Here is a 25,110-nt window from a genome sequence, read left to right on the forward strand (position 1 = left end):
AAAATCTTGTACAGTATATCTTGATGCAAAGTATATGAATCAGCCTTATGGCTCGCTCTTGCATGATATTCCTCAATGTGCTTAACCCACACTTTCCATTCAAAATAAATGCAAAGCCCAAACATAAATAAATAAATGGTATGGTCAAGCTTAAGAATGGTCCTCACACTGTTTATTTTGCCCGGCCAATCTGCCATTAAGAACAAAAGAAAGCATGCCTCATCTGTGGTGGGTGGCACACGTGGCTGTGTGGTGCTGAGGCTGAATGGTAGTCCCAGGAGGCTACTGTCTGGTTCTGACTACAATGTCGTATTGCACTGGTGTGCCTGTCCTTGTACCTTAACCTTAGTGTCAGTGTGCACCGTCCTGTTGTTCTGTCACTGCACCACATCCATGGCAATTCCCTTTGTGTGCTTCCCCCTTTGTGGGGAAATAAGGTGTGTCTTTAATGTGACGAACCTCTCGTCCACACACAACCCCACTGGCAGTGTGACACGCTCAACAGCAGCGCACCACACATAATGAAAGGAACGCCACGTGCGCCAATCCAAAGCGCCGTTGGGTTTGGGAGAGAGGAGCAGGTGGTTGTTCACGCAGGCTGATGACTCGCACTGCAGACAAGCAGCTCCGTCGTATACTTGCATCGCTCGCATGCCCCTCAATTTACCTTCAAAGATGTAAGCGTCAAGTTCAACAATGCCGCTGGGGAGAACAGTAGGCAATTGACTCTAATAGACTCCCACTGTGTGTTTACTACAATGCAAAGGCAGACCCGAGGCACCCAACGGACAGTGGTGCAGCGGAGAGGTTAGATCGGCCGTGCGCTGCTGGATGGGTGGTGGAGAGGAGCGGACATTTACGCATCGATTTACCCCGACGGGCACCTTCTACCCCGAAGTGCACCTTTACTCCACCGCTAAATGAAGACGATAAGACGCATATGATGTGTTTTTATTCCCTGCCGTTCAACGTCCTCTCTCGGTTAAAGCCAACAGATTCGACCGAAAGGGCGTTGATGAGAGGTTCTTCATAAAGAGGCTTTTGCTTTTCCTCCCCAACAGTCACGACGACCCAGGAGACGTTTTCAAGATGAAATTCCCAATCGAGAATCCAAGAAAACCCGGGACCACGAACCCACCAGGTTTGTGTTGTTAGGCTATTTTCGTTAACAGCGGCTATATATGGATCCTGGCAAGTAACGCCCAGTAGCCTACAGTCTATTATTATTGACCCAATCAATATTATAGCATACATGCCTATTTCACCATTTTGAAGGAATAGTTTGCACCAAAATGACTTTTTTCCCCTGACCCCATGGAGACTCGAGTCCAATAGGCCTATATTTTTTCTTTTCCCCCCGCATTCCTAAGACAATTATAGTTCTACATATTACTCCCATTGATTCCGGATGGAGACACAAATGCATTTGCATTCCGGAATCAATGGGGGTAAATGTATTACAATAAAATGATTTACTTAGGTAGGCCTATGCGACAAAAACAAAAATATGATTGGACTCAATATCCATGGGGAGAGTAATCAATAGTTAACAAGTCATTTTGGGGTGAACTATTCCTTTAAGTGCAAGGAATTGGTTAAAGTTCATCAAACTTGTGCATTAATTAATTCAGACCAGGTGTAAACATATGGTATGTCAGCAGGAGTTGCATGGATGCTTTTCAAATTTGAGAAATGGTGCAAGCTGGTGTCAGTGTTCAAACTGTTCTCTCTCCAGTTTCATTAGTCTGTTCTACTGTGCAAAATCTTCTTAACAGTCATCTATTTAATTCTGTGGATGCTATAGAATGCAAAAAAAGAGAGAGAGAGAGAAAAAAGAATGCCTATTGTTGTTTCAGAATAGACAACCACAGAATGGGTAACAACTAACAAATAATTCTCTCTGCATAATAGCAAAGAGGTGGTCAAACCTTCGTGATAGTTATTCATATGATAGTTCAGTTAAAATCATAATATCTTCATTCTATATGAATATCTGATTCAGCTTAGTCCCTACATGACTTCTACCGCAGCTGTCTCACTTTGGTGCCCCCCACCTCTCACTGTTCACAACACCAGGTGATCGTCACATATAGCAGCATTGATTCATGCCAAGATGGCCAAACAATGGTTCACACAAAACAACAACAACAACACTCTAATTGTTTATTGACCACACAATGATGTCTTTAATCAATATGGGGAAAATGACAGTCAATATGGAGATAATAGAAGCAGAAGGTATAGCCTGATTGTGTGATGCAGCAGTGATGTATAGGCTGTACATTACCTCATCCACTGGTGGGGTAGACCCCCCCCCCCCCCCCCCCCCCCAATCAGGCATGTGTGTCACGTCCTACCGCTTCACACCACATCATCACGTTTTTACTCAGCCGTTTCAGCCATGTGCAGGTGATTTATGCCCTTCTTTTTCATGACCTTCCAAGGAGGAATGCGGAGCTCAGTTTTTTACGTTTGCCACGTCAAGTGTTACCTGCACAATGCACACCACGCCATTGATTTGGAGGTGCTGGCACGCCGTGTGTGCGCGCATCACAATGAATTGCACCTGTCAGAGCCAGTGTAAGGAATTACAATCTTCCCCACGCTGCTGCCGCCCGTGTTACATAAATCAAATAGAGCTAATTCCCATTGGCTCCCACATGTCTGGCCCTTTCTGTGAGATACGTGACACATGTGGTCACGATTCTCGCACACATCATTGCGCAGGCTAATGGTATTTACTGCGTCTGAGATGAAGGAATTGGATGTTGCTGCATGGTGTTATAAACAACAAATGGTTTGGACGTTGGGGAAATAAGGCAAATGAGCATTCATGAAGTGAATCAACAAACCTTGTTTCCAGACATCAGGCTTGTTGTGTGTGTGTGTGTGTGTGTGTGTGTGTGTGTGTGTGTGTGTGTGTGTGTGTGTGTGTGTGTGTTTGTGTGTGTGTGTGTGTGTGTGTGTGTGTGTGTGTGTGTGTGTGTGTGTGTGTGTGTGTGTGTGTGTGTGTGTGTGTGTCCACCCCTCTTCTTGTCCAGTTACCTTACAGGAGAGTCATACATTATTATGAACACTATATTTATCCCTGCATGCACTTACCAATAAGTAAAGATTATTCCACAGTCGTATTTTGGTTGTGCTATGGATAGAAGCGTATAAGTGCTTAAATGTAATGTAATGTAAGATGCTTTATATTTACAACAATCTTTCCATTGGCGTGCTTTAGCGCTTTATAAGGTCACGTCCTCTGTGGGCTGGTGTTTTCATCGACGTTGGAACTTGTCCAGTGTTTCTGATTGGAGTGGCTGATGGAATGGTCTGCTGGAGGATATTCCATCTCTCAGATAGCGGTGCTTAATGGCTTTTGGTAAAACGCACAAAGACATTAGAGGTTCAGCCTTTTTCCGGCAGCCCCTGCTGCTCCTGCACTGCGCTGCAGAATCCATCATCACTTTTCTTCCTCAAACACACACAGCCTCTCCTCCTCTTCATCAAATATGCTGAGAGAGAGACTCACAAGTAACCTGGACAGATTTTTGACATGATTTCATCCTCCTGTGATGTCGAGGATATCTTAATTTCTTTCTTTCTTTCTTTCTTTCTTTCTTTCTTTCTTTCTTTCTTTCTTTCTTTGAACAAATTCCACTGACATGGATTCCTCAGCATATGAACTAGCGTTCATATGATGCTGTTCACCTGTTGCCGCTTGTTTGGTATAGCAGTAAGATTTCATTGCTTTGCATAGTCACCATTTATTTGCAGTGATAAAACACGGCAGTGAAGTGATAAAAGCCCAGCATCAAAATGATGCATACAGTATAAAGGGCCCTCCAAGTTAAGTACTATAACTATAGCTATAAGATTCAGCACTTTCACTGTCCTAGTTGTTCTATGGACTCTGCCATCCACGTGAGTTATGCACTGTAACTATAACTATAACTGGAAAGATATTGCTTCAATAACTCAACATGTTTAACAATATATAGTAGTTGTAGAGTTGTAGTTATAGTCCTCGTTCTTGGTGTGTACGGCCCTTTAGAATTAGAAACAAAACACTGACATGTAGAGGTGTGATAGAAAAACTGCAGCACATCAATAGCAGTTCACTTCTCCTCCTTCGCTGTGTTCCCCTGTGTTCTCTAGCCCTCCATCTTTTTTCATTCTTTCTCTTTGTCTCCCTATTACTTTCTCTCTCGCTCTCTCTTTCATTCTACCCCCTTCAAAATCAATTGCTTCCAGTCAATGTTCCCCTTCTAAATCAATATCAGGTGACAAGTTAAACTCTATTTCATTCTTCTCACTCCGCCTGCTCGGCAGAAGAAACATTGGCACCGTAAGTGTTTGCAAATCACAGGTTATATAGAATGTGGATGTTTATTTAATGCGAAAAGACGTTGCATTCCAGCAGAAGCAGACTTCAAACTGATCGGTGTGGGCTCTCGCTCGACTGGTACCTTGTTCAGGTGCACATCTGGGTGCAAGCCCGTTGCTGGCCTTGCCTGCCTTGAAATATCGAGATACAATGACATATTGGTTTCTCTGGAGATTGGGTTGCTGTCCCTTTTTTCTTCACAAGAAGAAAGGGACACTTCCCTAAGCTTCATGCCCCATGTCACAAGTCCTGTGATGCAAAACGTTGCATCATGAAGGGGTTTTGGGGGGGGGGGTTGAACTTTGAAAAGACTATGAGTGCAAACTTGTGTTTGCAACAGCATGTCAGCAGGTGACATGGGTAGAGGGCTTCTAAAAGGCATGCATCTCTGTCACCTTGTAGAAGATCGATAGCACAGACTGTATGTTGGAGACATGACACGCTCAATGCTTGGGGACTCTTTGCCCTCAAACCAAAACTCTATTTCAGATCAATCAGACGTCTAACTGAAGTGATGAAACCCCTGCCTGCCCATTTCACTGCAATAGATGCATGTAATCATTCCTTCTTTTTTGTTTCCTCCTGTTTGTGTCTCTCTGATTCTTGCTTTACGCCTGATTTCTATGAGGTTGCGCATCTTGTCGCACACTGAAATGAAAATAGCTATTTTTGTGGTGCATCACGACAGTGGCGGGCATAAATCCGACCATACTCTCTCACTGATACACTCTGTCTCTTTCTTCTGAACAAATCATAAATGTGTGTACGGTATGTACACATTCACGTATGCACGTATGCACGCGCACACACACACACACACACACACACACACACCCCCGCACGCACGTACGCACGCCGCACACACACACACACACACACACACACACACACACACACACACACACACACACACACACACACACACACACACACACACACACACACACACACACACACACACTGCACATAAAGACTCTTTGTCCAATGTCTATCTATGCCTATGGATACACATGTTCATTGTACATAAACACGTATGCCTTGCATTTTCACAAAAAGTTAAATAATCAGCCATCCATGGAAAAGGCTAGCTCTCTGACTTCTTAGATTCATGTGCGTGGAACATTCCAAGGGTAATCATTACTATTGGTGCTGCCAGAAGCGATCCCTGTTTTATTGTGTAGTTAATGTTTTATAGTATTTCCAGTTTTATTTGGTTGTAACGTTCCATTTTGTAGTACTCAACCGTGTTGTCGCTTCAGTTCAGAAGTGCAATCTCACACAGCCACGCAGAGCTTTTCAGTTTGTAGCTCACCGCTGATATTAAACTCCTCCTCTCCGTTTGTGTGACTGGTGTGATTTTGCTTGATCTTATGTTATTATCATCACCTTGAAACCTACCGTCGTATATCAAAATGGATACAGCACCATCCTGTATAAAAGATATGTGGCAAACACCCCAGTGATTGCATTGCACTTAACCTGTTGCCCATCAACATCGTTAATGAACGCTACAATCCCTATATTCTGGGCATGTCACAAAAGTAAAATGCAGCCAAATATTTGAAAATAGCTACAACCTCAAGCTTGTTGTGTTGTGAGCTTGTAGAGCGGCTATTGTTGGTGAAGATTTGTTGTATGTAGAGGGAAAAAAGGAGGGTACCAAGTATAAATCAATAAAGTACTATATTGTCACTGTCGGGCAGAAACCTTGTACCTCCAAGTTTCAAATTTGTATGTTTTTTCGTAAATTAAAGCCCTACTTCGTCATACAAAAGTGTCGCACATAGTGAAAATAGCTGATCTACAAGCACGCAACGTCTCGCATCTGTGTGCTTGTAGATCGGCTATTTTCACTATTTTAAATCGTTCTTAAAATAATAACAAAAAAAGGTTTTGGACATACATGGTTTCTACCCGACAACAACGGTATACAGTATAGGGATAAGTGTTTAATTAGTCTTGTGTAGCCAGACGATTGGATATCTCTGCCTAATTGGATACATCTAAATTCATGTATGAGCTTGGACAGCTGGTGGGAGCGACTGATGACAAAGCCCTTGTTTTTCTTTAGGACACGCCTTCACCGTTCAGGTTTGGAAGGACCGCCCTCCGTCCTTCGCATTGGTTCTGCAGAGCTGTTTTTTGTGTGATCGTTACCACCCACCTCAGGCTAGCCCTCTCACAGAATGAGAGCACCACCAGACTGATCAGTAGGCAGAGATCTCTGAAAGTCTGACTCCATGAGACTAGTGGTTAATCAGCAAGGTAAACTGTAAATGTGTGCACACGCCGCATAGTTTATTTTAACATTCTTTGCACCATGGTTGAAAACTAGAGGCAACGTGTTAAAAAGCAGCGAGGAAAGGATATGAATAAATAAAAAAAACCTAAGGCAACAATTGGCACAGATGCGGTGTCTTGACTTCTCTACTCTCTCCTTCTGTTATTCTATCTCCTATGTATTTCGCCCCTACGCAAAATGCACCTGAAATCAATAGGAACGAACAAGTCGAGGAAATAAAAATTGTATTGTCCTTGTTGTAAAAAAACTTTTTGACTCCCCCACCCCTCCCTCCTTCACTCCTTTTGCTTTGCAGTGGCCGTCGGCATCCAGCCCAACTTGGTGCCCCCGAAGAAGATCAAGGCGGGCATGCTGCAGACCAGCCTGGTGCAGGCCAGCGTGGCCACCATGCAGAACCCCATGGGGTGCAGCATGCCGCGCATCTCCGTGCCGCCGCGGCCCGGTAGCAGCATGGCGGCGGGCATCGACACGGTGGGGGCGGCCGAGGGCACAGCGGTGGCCTTCACGGTGATGAAGTGGAAGACGGTGGTGGCGGTGTTCGTGGTGGTGGTGGCCTACCTGGTGGCGGGGGGCCTGGTGTTCCAGGCGCTGGAGCAGCCCTTCGAGAGCAACCAGAAGATCACCATCACGGCCGAGAAGGCCGCCTTCCTGCAGAAGCACCCCTGCGTGACGCCCGCCGAGCTGGAGGCACTCATCAAGGTAAGACGCAGTGGTGGAAAGGGTATCCAAATGTTTTACTTAAAGGGGGCCTGTCACCTAAAGGGTTACTGTCACTTTAAGAATCATCTTAAAAAAACAAGTTCATATTTTTTATGATGTCATTGTGGGGATGCACAATTATAAGCCAATCAAATTAATTGTTTGTATAGCCTGACCGTATGACTACTTACTGTACTGGTCAGTTGTTGTTGGGGGGCGAGGGGCAGATTACACTGTGACATGAGCTTCAGACTGTTTCAGACCGTTTTCAGAGAAGCTCATGTCACAGTGTAATCTGCCCCTCAACCCCTTTAGGTGACAGTACCCCTTTAAAGGAATAGTTCACCACAACTTAGACCCAGCAGCCCTTCATTCATAGACTACAGAAGTCTCGGATTTCAGACCCATGTTCCCTGGGTTAACAGACGAGACGGAGTGTTTTCTTTTTTTGCATTCCTAACACAAAAAATGTATTATAGTAAATTTATCCCATTGATTCCAGATGGGGACCCAAATGCATTTGGGTCTCCATCCGGAATCAATGGGGGTACATTTATTGTAATCAAATTATTGACTTATGAATGTGACAAAAAACTAAAAATATTATTGAACTTAAGTCTCCATGGCTAGAGTAATTAATAGGAAAAAAATATTTTGGGGGTGAACTACTCCTTTAAGTAAAAGTATCAATACTGCCATGTAGAAATACTCTGTTAAGTAAAAGTCTGGAATAAAAATATACTTGAGTAAAAGTGCAAAAGTATTGGTATCAAAATGTACTTAAAGTAAGCAAGTAAAAATACCTAAATGTTTTACTAATAAGTACAGTACTTGAGTAAATGTACTTAGTTACTTTACACCACTGGTAAGACGTCTGTCTCGCCATGCCCGTGGACGTGGTCGATAGGCGAGCTTTTTCCCTGTCCCTGGTGTGGACTCGGATCAACTGAAACCAGAGCGCCACATTGATCCCAAGCTATTCAAAGCACTCTGTGCATACAAACAATGTCAGCCGTCCTGGAATTGGATACAAACCGCACTAATAGGGGGACTGTGTGTTTAACTCATTTAGAACGGGTACACATATAGTGTATCATTACTTTATGCTTTAACTATTGAAAAATAGCAGATTGCGAGCTTGTAGATCTGCTATTTTTGAAAAATCGTGAAAATTAGAATTTTGACCCGATTCTATAAGTGTCTTTTGAATCCTTCTAAGGTTTTCTAAAAGAAAACTATGTTTCTATGTCAGCAATCTGGCCAGCCGTCGTCAAAGAAAAGGTCCTTTTCACTTAACTGGAGCTCAGTTAGTCTGTTCTTGAGAGACTACTATGTCAGTGGTTCTCAAACCTTTTCATGTGACGGACCCCCAAAATGATATTTATTTGGCCACGGACCCCCATCTCAAAATATTTTGTTCCAGGGACCCCCTCAGAAGCAAAATTTGAGTTACAAACGTTTGCTTTGAAAATACATATATTCAAAGATTTGAACACTTTTTCCAAAAATGGCAGATCTACAAGCTCGCAGCGCGGCACTCGGTGCCGCGCTGTGAGCTTGTATATCTGCTATTTTTCAATAGTTAAAACAGTCAATAATTCTAGGCCTAAATACGTTAAAAACAGAAACCTGTAGAGGAGGCTTGCAGGGTTCAAACATACCACACGTGTCCTTGAAGTCTGGCGAATTAGAAAAAATCACTGTGTGTGGTTCTATATGGGCTGTGTCAATAATGTTGACAAACGATGGCTCCCAGCAACGTCTACAAAAAAATATAGCCAAAAGTATTAAAAGAATATGGTAAAAAAAGAACTAAAAATAACTAAGTTCATTTTGGGGAACCATGAACTTTAGTTCAAAATATGGAATTATGAACTATGAAATGAACTTTCCCAACGCTGCCTAGATCATACTTTGAAATGAAAGTAGCATCACTACCAATAGTATATGATGAATAAAAAGAATGTAACATCAAAATTAGGTGAATAGAAGTATGGGGATTATGTACCGGTATGTGTTAATATGTATTTGTATACAACATTTGGGTGGATATTTGGGTGCGTTTGGTGTTGAACTCCTCATTGATTTGCAGGGGGTTGGCATCTGTGCTTGCTTCCACATAGTTACAGTATTCCATACCCGTTGGAAGATGAGACAGTTACAACACACACACACACACACACACGCACACACACACACACACACACACACACACACACACACACACACATAAACGCACGCACGCACGCACGCACGCACGCACGCACGCACGCACGCACACACACACACACACAGCTGTAGCAGTGTACCCTGTGCATGGTAGGGCACGGCCGCATGCGTGCAACCCACACAGCGGCGGACACGCTAATGACAGGCTAAGAGAAGAGAGAAATATGTACACACACGGTAACGCACCTGTGCATCACACCGTGGACCCACAATGGAGAGAAATGATGTTCCTCGTTGTCGAGAATACACAGCACGCACGCACGCACGCACGCACGCACGCACGCACGCACACACACACACACACACACACACACACACACACACACACACACACACACACACACACACACACAGGGAACATTGTAGACGCTAACAGTTAGCATCAAGAGCTAACAATGGAAAATAAAATTAGTGGCCCGGCCGTAGAGTTGAACAGAAGTGTGAAGAAAACGCTAATTAACAGCTTGAATTTTGACAAAATGTAAATCGGGTTTCCTCACCGTCTGAATAATGCTAATGGTCAATGCCATGTGAAAGTTGAGATCAGTTGCTGAAGCCAGTGAGTAGATAAATGTGGAAATGAGAGCGTGACTGACTGAGAGCATGACCCTCTTAAATTATATGTAGGATGGGGTTTAAGAAGTGGTCAATTAATGACCAATAAGAACTTAAGCAGATCTACTAGCTCTCAACGTGTGCCACGATTCATTGTGAGTTTGTAGTCCCAAAATATATGGACACCAGGGTAAAGCGTCATTCCCACCAGGCACGATAAAGATAACGATATGTCGGCGTTATCGTTGTGGTGTGGACGCTACCTTCAGCTTTCATCCACTTCAATTGAGAACGATATTTTTAAAAATGGTAATACCAAGTCTGAGTGTTTGACTGTCTTTGGCTCTATACACTGCATTTCATCCGGCAATTGCAAGGAAAAGTTGTCTAATTTGATCTGAAGCCTGAGCAGGTGTTAGTAGTCAGTCAAACAAATGTATTTTTCTTACAGAGCCTGTGCCGTGGACACCTGCCCTGCGGGTGACTCTTAATTGCTAATTAAAATATTAGTGTGTGTGTGGGATGTCCGCTGTGTCCTTCAGCAAGACATGATGACAGCGCTCACTCGCCAGGGAGTGTGACATCCTTCAGGTCCTGTCTGTGGCAGCCAGACTGACCCCCCATGGCCATTCTTAATGACACTAATTACTATTAGAGTATGGCTGGAAAACCTGCGTTGGATTTAAATAAAGATGACCTTTTCTGGCATTTCCGCTTCAAAATGTCTCTCGAGTGTAAAGCAACAGGGATGAGCCGCTGGCAGTTGATTGCTAAATAGTTTCTTCCCTCCGGACAATCAGGCTGATGGACGAACAGGCCAGGAAAAAGGAAAAAATAAGCTTGGGACTGCTACCCATACATAAGATGTAACACTAATGGCTCTTTTAGACTACAAGAACTATGCGAACTGAGCTGTGCCGTGAAACATATTTCATGGGTTCTGGATTCGTTTCAATGTTTGGGATTCAGATATGGTTCCCAAAACTCAAATGTAACAATAACAGAAAACTGTAATCTCACAACACGTCACAAGAAGGCACCATGTTTTGAGTTTGTAGAACAAACTGCAATTTTAGCTTTTTTATGACTTTTTAAAATGGGGTGGTACTGGTTTAAGGAAACGTAAAGAAGAAAGCATCATAAAACCTCAGAGGTTCTGGAATGTTTCAGGTTGTGGAAGCTTACCCTTAAGAAACCTTGAACATTGAGCCTTGACAGGGATTAGGAGATAGGCCTGGTATCTGGGTGTGCGTCTGTCCTGTGATATTATATGAAATTTCGGGACAGAGCCCCTGGTGGAATACTTAAGCTTCTCCAGTTTTAAATGTGCCATCATATCTCCAACCCAGTGTCGATGTGATGGTGAAATGGCTGATTTCCAATTGAACAAAATAGGATATGAAAAGACTATTCCATCGGATTGAGCAACAGAAACTGTCATTTCACCAGGGACCACACCAAAAACTGCAATCAAAGGGTCCGGGCTGATCTCTTTGTCGTGAGAGTGGCGGTATACACACAGTAAAATCCTCAGTGATGTATCCATTTGTAACTCTGAGAGTGTACAAATGTATCCATTCGGGTCCACTTTGTTACATTTATACTCTCTCAGAGAGAAATGAACACTCCAGCATTTTACTGTGTAGAGATGCTGCAGCAGTATTTGGTGTACGAGGGACACGACTTGCGGAAAGGCATTTTGGAAAGTGATTGCCGTGAGTCATACTCAAGCAAAGGATGTGATCCCATTTAAGTGAGAGCCACTGCACACTGTATGTAATGTCCCTCTTTGATCTTCATGCCTTTCCTTTCTTTACCTATAGTAAATCCCTCTACTGCTGCAGTTTGGCAACGATTTGAATGTAACAATGGTAGTTTCAAGAGGACACTGAAAACAACACAAGGTGGCACAACAAAGTTTCTGTGTGTCAATAGCTTGTGCTCTCTGCACAGGAAAATCGTTGACCACCTACGTGAAAGAACACCTTTCTACGTCAGGTTTTAGGTAGGAAATGACAATGGAGGGGATGAAATAGCTTTATTTACGTGGAAGTGTGGATTGAGGTTTTCAGGAATTCACATAAAGGCAAAGCATTGCAAACAATATAGATTGTCTAGAATTAGTTACATGGATTGCACATAACAGCTCACATGCATTATACTGTAAGTACAATTGATATTTATTTTATAGCCTTGATTAAGTGGACTTTCTGGGTTAGCCTACTCTGCCCAACCAATCTTTCCATCCTTAGGGCTGTGATAAGGAAATCTGATCCCTCTGAATAGCCTAATAAAATAAAAATAAAACACCCATCAGCATCAATCATAAAAATCACCAACCGCCCCTTTAGCAGATTAAAGCCAGATCCAAAGACGAGTCTTGGCTCGGAGTGAAAACAGCCATGTCTTATAAACGGAACTTAATTTAACTTGTACTGCGGCACTCCTACTTGTGCAAGCTCCAGTGCTTTTCTTTCATGGACAGACAGCTCACTGACCCTCGTAAAAAGCCCTGCGGAGTAACACCCAAGTGTTTTCGCTGGCCAGTTATTGACCCTGCGGCAGTGAAACCCTGTATGATAATGGACAGGGTAAGGCTTAAACCAGACAAAGGCCTTTGTGGAACGGCATCATGTCCAATTTGTGACTTCACACACGATAGTAGCAAATAATGGAAACACACAACTCAAGCCGGACTCTGAGCTGAATAACGACGAATAGCAATGTGCTTAATTAGAGCCACAAATAGGAATTAGCTCCTTGATTCTCAAGCACTGCGAGAGCGCTCGTTTATCTTTCTTAGGCAAAACTAGGGAAATGGGCTACACCAGAGAGAGTACTTACTATCCAGTGATAGATTGATCCCCCCTCACAAAAGGCCCAGCTGTAGAGACTATAGAGAGAGAGAGAGAGAGTGAGGCAGTGGGGAGCAGGGGGAGGGAGTGTGAATGCAGTTGCTAAGGCTGACTGACTTCATGTGCCCATGCTGCTGCAGCAGATGTGGTTTGCTTCTTGCAGGGAGGCTGCTGGAGGTGAAAGGAAAAACAAATTCTATTTTTGATGGCTTCAGCCAACATGCAGACCCCCTGACGTCATATCCAAGATGGGTCTTGAGTTTTGCGGTTTTCAGGTGGGCTTTAAGCCAAGTATAGACCAAAGCTTTGCAAAACGAGACCATACCGTATTAAGCCAGATTTAAACTTTGATGTTGTCGTGTGCTGAAATGTGTGCGTTGTTGTGCGATAATCTACAAGCATCTGAGACACGTTGTAGGCTTGTAGATTGGCTATTTTCAACACACGACACCATCATACATCAGAGTATAAATAGAGAATTAAAACCAAATATACCGTATAGGAATATATGACTGATATAAATTATCTCTGTACAATACTTACATACGGTAGAAGCGCTGATTATTTCTGTTGTTGTGCATGCAGGTAGAATTCCACATAGATTTCATACTGAAAAAGAAAAACGTGAAATATGCAGCAGCAGCTGTGCCTTCATTTCCACCCACGCTCTTGTTGGTCATGGTAAAGAGTTGCCCTAACTGATGTATGTCGCAAAAGAATGCCCACATCTTTAACACACTAGAGGTTAAATTAAGTCTTCAGGTCTTAAAAGCATCTGCCGGGGGAATAAATTATTCATCATTTTTATATGGCAACATCTGATCTGTAGCAGCAGCAGCAGCAGCAGCAATAGTGGCGGTGGAAGAAGGCAGAGCCATGGTTTTCTATGTTTATGAGTGTGCATGGGGTTGTTAAGTATGAAAACAGTTTCCCTAATGTATACGCATTATCAACCTGATCATGAGCTCATTCACGATCCCTATTAGGCTCTCTTGAGTGCTGCTGCATAATGGATCGCTGCCGGTACCTTAGTCTGTGTTTCATTAAGTTGTAATGTCAAAATCTGTGCCGTCATCAATTCTGGAGACACTTCCTTACTTTTTTTAAATATTAGCAGCTTGCCTTGTTGCAGGTGAAAACGTTTACACAGTAAAATGCAGGTTGCAGCATGCAGGTGTCCAGGACCCCCAGTTTGATATGCTTCAGGCCACGGACCCCATTTCAGTCAGCAACACTCAAGTCATAGGTCGATTTAACCGTTTATTGCAACAAATGGAATACAGTTAAACTTGGCGTTAATGGCTCCTCTCTTAAGATGTTCTCTGAATTTAGCTAAGCAGCATGCTACGCAAAATCAGGGGTGGTGTAGGCAAGCTTTGCCAGCAGCTGCAGACGGGTGGAAGCAATTGAAAAAGCAGAGATCCAATGTGGCTGGGGGCGATATGTAAGCAGGGCAACATTGAGGGAATGAGGTGTGGTTGGTGTGTAGAAAAGCGTGGCTGATGAAAGCAATCATCAGACTGACAGCTGATTACAGCTGAGGCGTGTCCTGCCCTATTGCAATTTTATCCGGGACCCCTATCAACACTGCAAAAGGCTCAGTGTTAATTTAACTGTGAGATTGTACAAATGACACCAGATGGACTTGTGAGGTTCCATTTGGTCTAAAACTATCAATCATTAAGCAGGGCACCGCCTGGAACCCAATAATAATAATAATAGTACACAATATGCTTTAGGTGTATATCACAGTGGATAGAGCATGTTTGAAAGGTTTTAACCGCTCCTACATCTGGCTTTTTGGCCATGCTTCGTGGGACACTTAATGAGATGAGTGAAATATTGCATTATATTGCATCTAGGTACCTTTCAGCAAACGTGTTTTTAAGAACTGCAGGCCTGAGTCTTGCTTACAGCGAATGAAATGTGAAAGGTGACTGGAAGGTAGCAGGAGCAACAGAGGCAGGTGATAAACACAGCTGGGATGTTTGCCAAACCCTCTGGCTCCTAAACCCCCGGAGACAGAACCTTGAGGACAGGAAGGCCGACACCAAGGCTATAGAGCCCTGCTGGGGAGAGATACTGTATATAACAAACAAGTCAAGGTCCATTTCTATCTATGGGACATTGCACAAAACAAAATAAATACATATTTTATTGCTTTAAATTACAGGGGGAAAAATTGCAATAAACTAACTAATGCTGAACATCCATAAGTCCAGCCATAAAATATTAATGAAATCTACATAACACAGAGAGCAAATCTATGCCTCATCCATCTGTTTCTGACTACCTGTTCCATCGAACACTGAATACTAAATTATTATTAATTATTACATTATTATTATAAAGACATATAAGACATTGTGCTCCCTACAACATCAGGTATTATGATTATACTTGGAGGAAGATTATACTTCAAAAAAGTGTACAGAAAGTGTTATGTTTTTATGTGGCTGCACCCACCTGCTCATTAAGTATGCCTGATTGCCAGGTGGGTGGTGACCCAGCTGGAGTTAGTGTTGTTGAATGGTAAAAAGGGGAGGGGATGATATTATGATGTCATTATATCAGTGTATTTCAATTGGGCCTTTTGATCTCAGAGGTGTTCAGCTTTCAGGAAGTAACGAGAAGAGGGAAGACATATTTGTAGTACAAAACTATGGCACCACCTCTTTAATGTTTGTTATTATTTATTTTGGATTTGGACATTAAACACATTAACCCTGGCATCTCTATTTTCGGGAAATTGTCAAAAATATTCAAACTTACATTTTCATTTGTCTAGTACAAGTGCAAGTGGGGCGGCATTGGCTCAGGCGTAGAGAAACCTTATTTAAAACACGGAGGGTTCCCGAAGGGTTCCCAGTTCAATCCCGGGCTCCCCCAGAGTTACAGTAGTGTTGAAGAGTCCTTGCGCAAGACTGTGAGCCCCAATTGCTCCCGGTGAGCAGGTTGGTGCCTTGCATTGTTTCCTCTGCCATTGGTGTATGAATGTGTGGGTGAATGGGTGAATGTAATGCACAATATCTGTAAAGCGCCGTTGGATAAAGGCACTATATAAATGCACCATTTACCATTTAAGTGCTTTTCTCTAACCACTTAAACTCTAGATAGGCCTACGTCATTGACTGGAAGCTGGGACCCTTCCATTGTGAGCTTATAGATCGGCTATTTTTGCAGAATTCTTCATAAGTACACCCACACCAGAGATTAACCCTTGTTGAAATGTTTAGGGTTTTCTGCTTATTCTAGGAGCGACACAGTAAAACCCTCAGTGATAATTTATCATAATTTATTGAGTGTGTACAAATGTACAAAATGTGGTTACATTTTACACTTCAATGTTAAAATAACACAGGGTTTTACTGTACACAGACATTTGCAGACTTTGCTGATCTCCTCTCCAGCAGATTATGGGTCGTGTGGAATGGTTATTGAGCCACTGTAGCTCTGTAATGGTCTCTCTGCTGAGACCATAGTTTTACATGAAAACGTCTTACTGGATCTGCATTGCTCAAAAGGGAAGCAATATTAAGACACTGATGGCAGCATACCAAAGAAACCTTTATCCTAGCCACTTATAAACATCTAAAAGCTAAAGGCAGGCTCTGAGGTCACTGCTATTCATTAACCTTCTTCCAGCCATCTTAGTTGGATGTATTATTTCACTTCTCTCTAGCTCAAAGCTACAGGAAGGGCTCTTGTGAAATGGTAGATATACTCTACTGCAACATGACATCTCTAAATCCAATTCCCAGTCACATTGTGAGCTTGTACATCTGCTATCATTGCCAAATGTTAACCTATTTTTGCCAAATATTTTTGTTCCAAGTGCAACTTTACAATAGGCTAAATCATGTGCTGAGGTATAGGAAATGGCTTTGCATAATTGCTCAATCACTCGTACAGCAAACTTCTTATTTTTTTGTTTTCTTTAATCTGAGTAAAACAAGCAAAAGAAAAACGATGCACTTCACATCGCTCTTGTATATTGCTCTCACTGTGGCAAAACTACTTTTGGATGGATGGCTGGATAGATGGATGCATGGATGGAGTGACCGGCAGTATGGGGTCACTATACAGTAAGGGGTAATACATCACGTTGCGACACATTGTGAGCTTATATATCTGCTATTTTTGCCCAATGTTCACCTATTTTTGCCAAATGTTTGCCTAACAAAACAGTCAAAAAAAGGTGCAGGATCATATTATGCCCAGTCTCATTTGTGGATCATCCATGTGGGACTCCAGGGGAGGTGAAGCGGTACCCTGGGCAACAGACTGCAGAGTTTACTGCGTCAAAGGTCTTAGTCATCACAGCACATTGTATAATTACAAAACAAACCCTGGAGACAGGGTCGGAGATCGACTCTCAGCAAAGAGGGGTTGGAGCGATCTCAAGGGGCGATTCTGATAACTGAAAAAAGAACTGGAAAAATAACCAATATCCTATCATCATGAACACAAATTATTACTTAATGAGCCGAGCAAGCCCGCAAGACAAGCTGCCAGTTGTTGTGAGACAGATGGACAAACCAAGGACAGCACACATCACTCTACAGTTATCGATTGGCGAATGGTGGGGTTCAGCACCACTGGCAATGGACAGCGACAGGCCATGCATGCTGTGCCCAGCACCATGCCTTTTATGCACAGTGATAAAATACCTACGGTATGAGAGCAAAGCAGCGTACAGAGCTGCCATCTAACTGTCTCTGTAAAGCCATTCTCAACACTACAGTTTCAGTGATAGATGGGAAGAGATAGAACGCACATGCAATGCAACGATGAATTGACAAATGACATTGAGGTTGACAAATAACAGACACCCTGTCTTGACTCTTGTAGTTGCAGTCAAACACAAAAGAAAGAGAACTTTGTAAATAAGCGAAATACAAGGGTGGCACAGCTGTGCATAACTTAACACTAGCACAGATCGATTCAAGGATGTAATGCAATCGATTCATACATCCATTTTGCCATGTTTTATAGAGTGAGCCGTGTGGCTGGGACACTCACTGTCATTTTGATTGACACAGTGTATCCAGCGAGAGAGATTGTAACTGGAACGTCTGCTCGAGAAAAGAGATGTTGTTTTGGTGCATGCTGTGGCTGTCAAATGCAATTATGAGTGGAAATGGTGACTGGTGCATAATTAGGCAGTTCCTTTGTGCCAGTGTAGCGTTGCATGTGCTGAGGTGCAGGAAAAAGGCTTTGCTTAATTGCTCAACCACTCGTACAGCAACTTCTTAGTTTTTAGTTCTCACTGATCTGAGCAAAAACACTTCTTGTATACTGTATTTAGTTCACTGCGGCAATTGTTACAAACACCGTTTCTTAGAGTTTGATGCTTCACGAGGAGATCAACGGATGCACGTCCTCGCTTTGCCCTTCAGCCAACTAACTACACACACCTATTCCTCACGCCCTGAGAGAACATCCGCACACCGAGTCCCATCTGTTAACGGTGGCATCACTCAGGGCACCCTGCCACAGAGCGTGACTGCTATGGCCATGAAGACCTACCTGGCACTGCCTGGTCACTCTCTCTCTCTCCCTCTCTCTCTCTCTCTCTCTCTCTCCATCCTCCAACCATCCATCCTTCTATCCTGGCGCTTCTTGTCACATTGATTGACCATGCAGAGGTGCTGCCCTGCAGCTGTAGAATGAACCTCTTTATAGCGTCACTATTCTGGGCATGTCACAGTAGACGATATAACTGTAGGACAAAATAGGAAAGCATTTGATGGAAGTGGCGGATCTACTAGCTCACCAATGCACCCGCGACACGCTGAGAGCTTGTAGATCAACTATTTTTGGGGAAGAAATGTGGTGTAGAAGGGAAAGAATGAGAGGGAACCAAGGTATACCCCTGGGTGATACAGGTGAGCAAAGTATATGGTTTAAGTCAGTGGTAGTTTTTTTTTGAAAATGTTTTGAAATAGGCTACCGTAATAATAATTAAGAGACCCATAAAAATGTGAGCACTTAAACCACTGTTTGGTGGTAGTTTTTTTTTTAATGTTTTGAAATACCGTAATAATAATTAAGAGACCCATAAACATGTGAGCACTTAAACCACTGTTTGGAAAACAGTGGTTTAAGTGGTTAAAAGCACAACTGGGTGTAATGGACTGGAACATTCTGATGGAGCTTGATGTCAAAGGCTCCTGAGGGCTGTCTCTGTGCACCTGGCAGAGTGCTACACTGACTGACTGAGACACTGAGGACTCTTATTATGCTGATCATAGCCTGTTCATCCTGAGTATGATGAAGCTGTAATGATCTGAGTCAATTGACTCATGCAGTAAATATATTTACGCTATAGCGTTGGCTCAGAGGAAGAAATGGGGGGGGGGGGGGGGGGGGGCTTAAAAAGGGAGGACAAGAAGCATAACAGTGCCTACACGATAGGAGTCAGCCACTGGAGGAGGAGAGGGGACTGCAGAGCTCTCTCCACTGGATCAGACTAGACTGGCATCCTGCAATAAGTAGTATTTATGAGAAATGTTTTGGCTCATTCATAATGGTTTGCACCGGCAGGGAAACGTGCATTGAACTGAAGAGAAACATTTCAGATTGATTTCATGCAATTATAATGTGTATTAAAGTAACACTTTTCTCACAGACAAACTCACAGACACTGCAATTTAAATTACAGTATATTGACACAGGCTTTTATAATTGCTTCTTTATAATCTCTCCTCTGACTCTGTCGCCAAAACACACTACCTGAAAACCTGTATAAACCACCAGCAGTACAATGTGGAGAGATGCTCTCACGATAAGGCTCAGGATCAGCTAAGGACCCAAAATGAAGGAACACACAGGAAACCAATATTTGAAGTCACAACAGGCCACACTGGATAGGAAAGAAAAATAACAGGGAAGGGGGACACACACAGCTCATGTCAATTTTCCTTTTCACCCATCTTTGCATAATTTTTATGCGTACGCACCCTTGAATTCTTATACAAAGCTAGCATTAGTCAGGGTCCACAGAACCAGAACAGAGAACGAATTAACCCCATGAACCCTAGTGTACCTTTTCAGCATGTTATTATAATAGGCTAACATTCTGCACAGCAAAAGCAAGCTTGTAGATCGACTATTTTTGGCGTAGAGAGTAACTATGATTTGGTGTAGAGGGAAATAAGTAGGGGACTAAGAAGTACAGACCTCTGGGAGACCCCGATCAGCAAAGTATATGGGGTTGAAGTGGTTAACCACCTAGTAGAATAAAAAACTGTAGACTAAAGAACAATGGCTTTGACATTATTATTTTTTTTTTATATTACAACCACAGACTTCTATTGATGCAGTGAATGCTGGGGTGAGTCCCATGGGAGATACGTCCTACAACTCAAGCCACTGGGACCTAAGCAGTTCCTTCTTCTTCGCTGGTACCGTCATCACAACCATAGGTAAGTGTACCGATGGCACTTCACTGGATTGCAGCAAGAGGTTCAGACCATAGACTGTAAAGAATATGGACAATGGGAGCCGTGACGTCACCCATTGGTGTCTGCAAACCAGTTTTGAAACCACTATTTAAGAGAATTAAAATCCACCATCTTGGAATGTCCTGTCCTGAAAGACATCCGAAATCTAAACTGACTTTTGGCAGATCTTTATTTAGAGAGGGAATAGATCGATAGCTTAGTAGAAAAGACTATTCATGTTTGTGGGTTCGGTTTGTGGGTTTGTTATGTCTCTCATGATAGATTACCCATGTGTTCGAAAAGCTGACTTGGTGGCTATCACATTCCATATCGTATTTTATTGGATCAATATAATAAAGGCCTGGAGATCACATTTAGAACCATTCCAGCATCATATGTCTTGAGGGAGAAATCTTTGCCATGAAGATAGTATTTCTTTTATTTTTATTTTTACCCATCAACCAGGAAATCAGTTGTGGATGTGTTGTATTGTATTGTGTTGTGTTGTGTTTTGAGCTTGTACATCGGCTGCCATACGATGGTCAAATGAAGCATTAGAAGTAGCAGACAGTGTAATTTACCCGCTGTGATATTTCTGCTGTTTGGGCAAAATTGAACAAAATATCCCTCAGGATGTAGGGAATTGTTTTGCATATATTATCATATATAATGAAGCTGTGCTGTTGGGAAATGTTTTGATTTCATATTTTCACATTTGTCCATTCAGACCTTCTTTGATTGTTTTTATGAGGAAGAAAAGCAAGATTTTTCTATTTCTACTTTAGTTCTACTGAATGGTCTACCCGTTACCATGTTAAATTGGTGCTACCATGTTGAGACCCAATCAATTTAAATAACATCTTAAGAAATGTGCTTACATTAATAGAGCCAAACAATAGTTTTTGATCAATTATCAATTAGTATGGATCCTGGCTGATTCTTGTTGCAGGTTTATTCTTAACCACATTAACACCATGTACGTAGATTTAATTTATTGTGAAATTATCCTCCGTTGTGCACTGGGATCAATTCACCTTTTATTTGCCGAACTGCATATCCGGTACCATTTAAACCCTCTATTGGTAAAACGTACTTATAATATACTTACTTGATACGCATCCTTTTTTTCACTCTCTACCAAATTTCTTTGCCAAAAAATAGCCGTTCTACAAGCTCACAACGGGTCGCGCCGCAACACGTTGTGAGCTTGTAGATCTGCTATTCTTTGGCAAATGTTCCACCCTAGGATAATGGATGTAGATTATCGCGATAATATCGTAAATCGCCATTTCTTTTGTTACAATAATCGTGATATGAAATTGTTATATCGTTCCATCCCTACACTACATCTTGCAGGCAGATTTGGTTGCACCATTACCTCCGTTTATTGTCCTCCAGTTTCATGCATTGACTGCACTTGACATGTTTTACACACCGCTCCATCATTCTGTTCTCTCCCGCCACTGTTTGAAAACAATGCTATCCATCTCGCTGGCAAGTTTAACAACATAGAATCAAAATGGCATCCTGTCACCAGGCTGATGGATTCAATAACTAGCCGACGTCTCTAGCACTAGCTTGAGTTTCTACCATAAAGTAATGACGTTGTTACATATCATATTATTGGAATATTACATCCTGAAATGAGTAGTGAGCTCTTCTATATATCAGTAGTAGTAGAATTACTTTATAATTGATTACCATGCATATGGGTCCAAGTATGCAAAACGGGTTGTAGCACTGGGAACCACAAAGGGTTAATCCGGCCCTGCACAAGATACTATATGTGAAGGAATCTCGACTTGACTGTATCCCTAAACAACCTTGTTTTTACTTATTTATATGCATACCATATTCAAGCACCCACACAGCCAATACCAATGTTGTTCTTCATCTTGTAGAAATATAATTGTGGAAGGAATTCAAATCATAATGTGACCTTAGATTAACATAATAATACACCTGAAAATAAATTCAGATTATCAGTATCAGAGTTGGAACAAACAATGATACTTGCACTGTCTAGCAGGTAGCCAACTAATCAGAATCACATTATTGTCACATTGTTGGATTACAGGTGTAAAGGATTTGGTGAAATCAATCATTTAGATTGAGCAAGCTCTCAACATTTGGAGCTGGAAGGAAAATGAAAAAAGGAACCAAGAACAGTTACATAACATGAAGGCACGGTTAAATGAATGAAATATGAATAAGGCGTATATGATTAGAAATACCAATAGATTAATAGCATGATGGAAGGCAGAAATGCCTCTGGTGCAGGTGGATATAAAAACTGTTTCATGTGCATGGTTATAAGTGACATGATTAAAGCTGCTAGATGAACTGATATGGAAACAGAACACGGTACTCTAGCTCAACCCACTGGAACCCTTGATTGCACACGATGACATCATCCTGTGTTCACACCCTGTCAGATGTCTGGATGAATCATCACGATGAATGCCATGGAACATGTTCAAATAAACCCGACAGAGGTTTTATCATCAGAATCAGCTTTATTGTCACATCACAGGTTTACTGGTGTAAAACAATGGGTGACAGTTGTTGTTTTGCAAGCTTTGTTATTTCCATAACAAAAGAAAGGGAAGAAGAAGAAAGCCGGGGAGGGGGGGGGGGGGGGGGGGGGGGGTGTCATAGCCTGGCGTTGCTCATACTAATTCCTCACTGCGTATCGGATATTAGTATGGACTCGCAAGCAGAACTTTCATTTCCAAGGGGTGGGTTAAAGAAATGGCTCGGGACACGATTGGTTAGACCAGACCAATGCTGGGCCCTGATTGGTTCCCCCACATTTTGGGGGAGAGGAAATGGATTCACAATTGAGTGGGGCCCATATTCGCCAAGGGCTAGTTTCTTTGCCCAGACGGATTGGTCTGGTTCCAGGCTAGGCTGTCACAATTATTACATAAATCGCATAATCACCCTTATTGAGAGAGAGAGAGAGAGAGAGAGAGAGAGAGAGAGAGAGAGAGAGAGAGAGAGAGAGAGAGAGATCAAAGAAAACAAACAATTGTCTACATATTTACACTTAGTACCTGATCGTTGTTACAGGTATTGATATTTTGTCCAGTTTCCAGCCTGTGTGAAACGTTTTAATACGTTGAGAGGACATAGGGAACTTTTATTGTAAACTGACTGTAAACGCGACTGTTGTTGTTGCTGCACAGTGCGTGCTCCAGAGTATCTCTCTCTCCCACCAGCTGGAGAAGGCTAATGAGGTTCAGCAGGTGTCAGTCAGTGTCTCGTCAAATAGAACCTCGGCTCTTGTCCATTCCATGACCTGCATGCTTGACCCTGTCCTTCATGACCCCCATACATCACTCCAAATGAAATCTGATTCCATGGAAGCTGTCAGACCGACAGAAGCTGGCTGTCAAATATCACATACAAGCTGGATGTATTGTATGTGTGTCTTTGAAAACAGACCATATTATTTTGTTTCCACTACGATATATATCTTTTTTACCAGTATAAAATAAGTTGAGGGTTAATAATGACGTGGCTTTATGTGAACCTTTCATGTGAAAAGTCTATGATAGTAGTCGTCTATGATGCGTCTATGATGTATGACTCCATATTTGTCAAGGTTTCAGCTTGATTCCACCCCCATTCTTTCCTTAGACCGACTGACAGACAGACTCTTTCAGACGAAAAGAAGAACGCTCACTCCTAAACACGCTCGCCCTAGGTAGAATCCGCCAACCTTGGAATGGTCGGCACCAGGTATTTCTAAGAGTAACCTCAGTAAAACTATGCCTTAAGTTTAACCCTATCCCTAAAAGTAACCTCAGTAAAAGTATGCCTAAACCTAACCTTATTCCTAACCTTAACCTCAGTAAAACTAATAGAACACAAGAACTGCTGGGGGCGAGCGGCCCACCACAAAAATGGGGGCGACTATGTTTTGGAGCGAGCCTTCGGGTTACCTTGCAGACACATGCTGTAACATTGTTAATTCAACTATAGAAGTTGTACCTCGACCTTGAGACATGTGCTAAAATACTGGTGCTCACCAAACATAACACATTGATAAACACCTCTCTTCTCTCTCCCTAGGGTATGGTAACATCGCCCCAAGCACAGAGGGAGGGAAGATCTTCTGTATTCTGTATGCAATATTTGGCATCCCTCTTTTTGGATTCCTCCTGGCTGGAGTTGGGGACCAGCTGGGGACTCTCTTTGTGAAAAGCATCGCCCGGGTAGAGAAAATGTTCAGGGTAAGTGAATGGCCATTTTGAAAAGTTGTAGTGTCCATTTAACACTGCGTTATCTAATTTATAGTTAAATGAGTTTTTTCCCTTGTGGTAGTCAGAGCCCTGAGTAAGGATAAGGACAAGGACAGAAACAAACTGCAATCAATCTGTAAAACCTTAGGCTTACTTGCACTAAAGTACATTATATAGGTGTAATGTTTTGTATCTTATCTTATTCTTTTTCCTTTGTATTTCAGTACATCCAGTATTATTATTATTATTATTATCTTGCTGTATTGTTGTATTAGTCTTTGGGGAAAATGTCCTTCCAACATTGTTGCTGCTTGTACAGTACCTACATATGAGTGAGTGACAATTAATAAGCTCCTCTTGATTGTCCTTCTTCTTGATTAGAGTGCGATGTGTTTAGCCTCGT

At 42.4% G+C, this 25,110-nt stretch overlaps 1 protein-coding gene across 1 annotated transcript in view; it reads left to right on the plus strand.

Annotated features, from left to right (window-relative positions):
- Nucleotides 1-1,089: 1,089 nt before the first annotated feature.
- Nucleotides 1,090-25,110, plus strand: part of kcnk10a (potassium channel, subfamily K, member 10a) — a gene marked incomplete at both ends in the record, with an annotated part of 29,726 nt that continues 5,705 nt past the window's right edge. The window contains 4 exons of the mRNA XM_080744929.1: nucleotides 1,090-1,141; nucleotides 6,973-7,376; nucleotides 20,325-20,442; nucleotides 24,538-24,698. Of these exons, the coding sequence (XP_080601055.1) occupies nucleotides 1,090-1,141; nucleotides 6,973-7,376; nucleotides 20,325-20,442; nucleotides 24,538-24,698 (735 nt within the window). The remainder of the gene's footprint in view (nucleotides 1,142-6,972; nucleotides 7,377-20,324; nucleotides 20,443-24,537; nucleotides 24,699-25,110) is intronic.

Source organism: Nannobrachium achirus (genome assembly GCF_963921795.1).
Source record: "Nannobrachium achirus genome assembly, chromosome: 16".
Taxonomy (NCBI): domain Eukaryota; kingdom Metazoa; phylum Chordata; class Actinopteri; order Myctophiformes; family Myctophidae; genus Nannobrachium; species Nannobrachium achirus.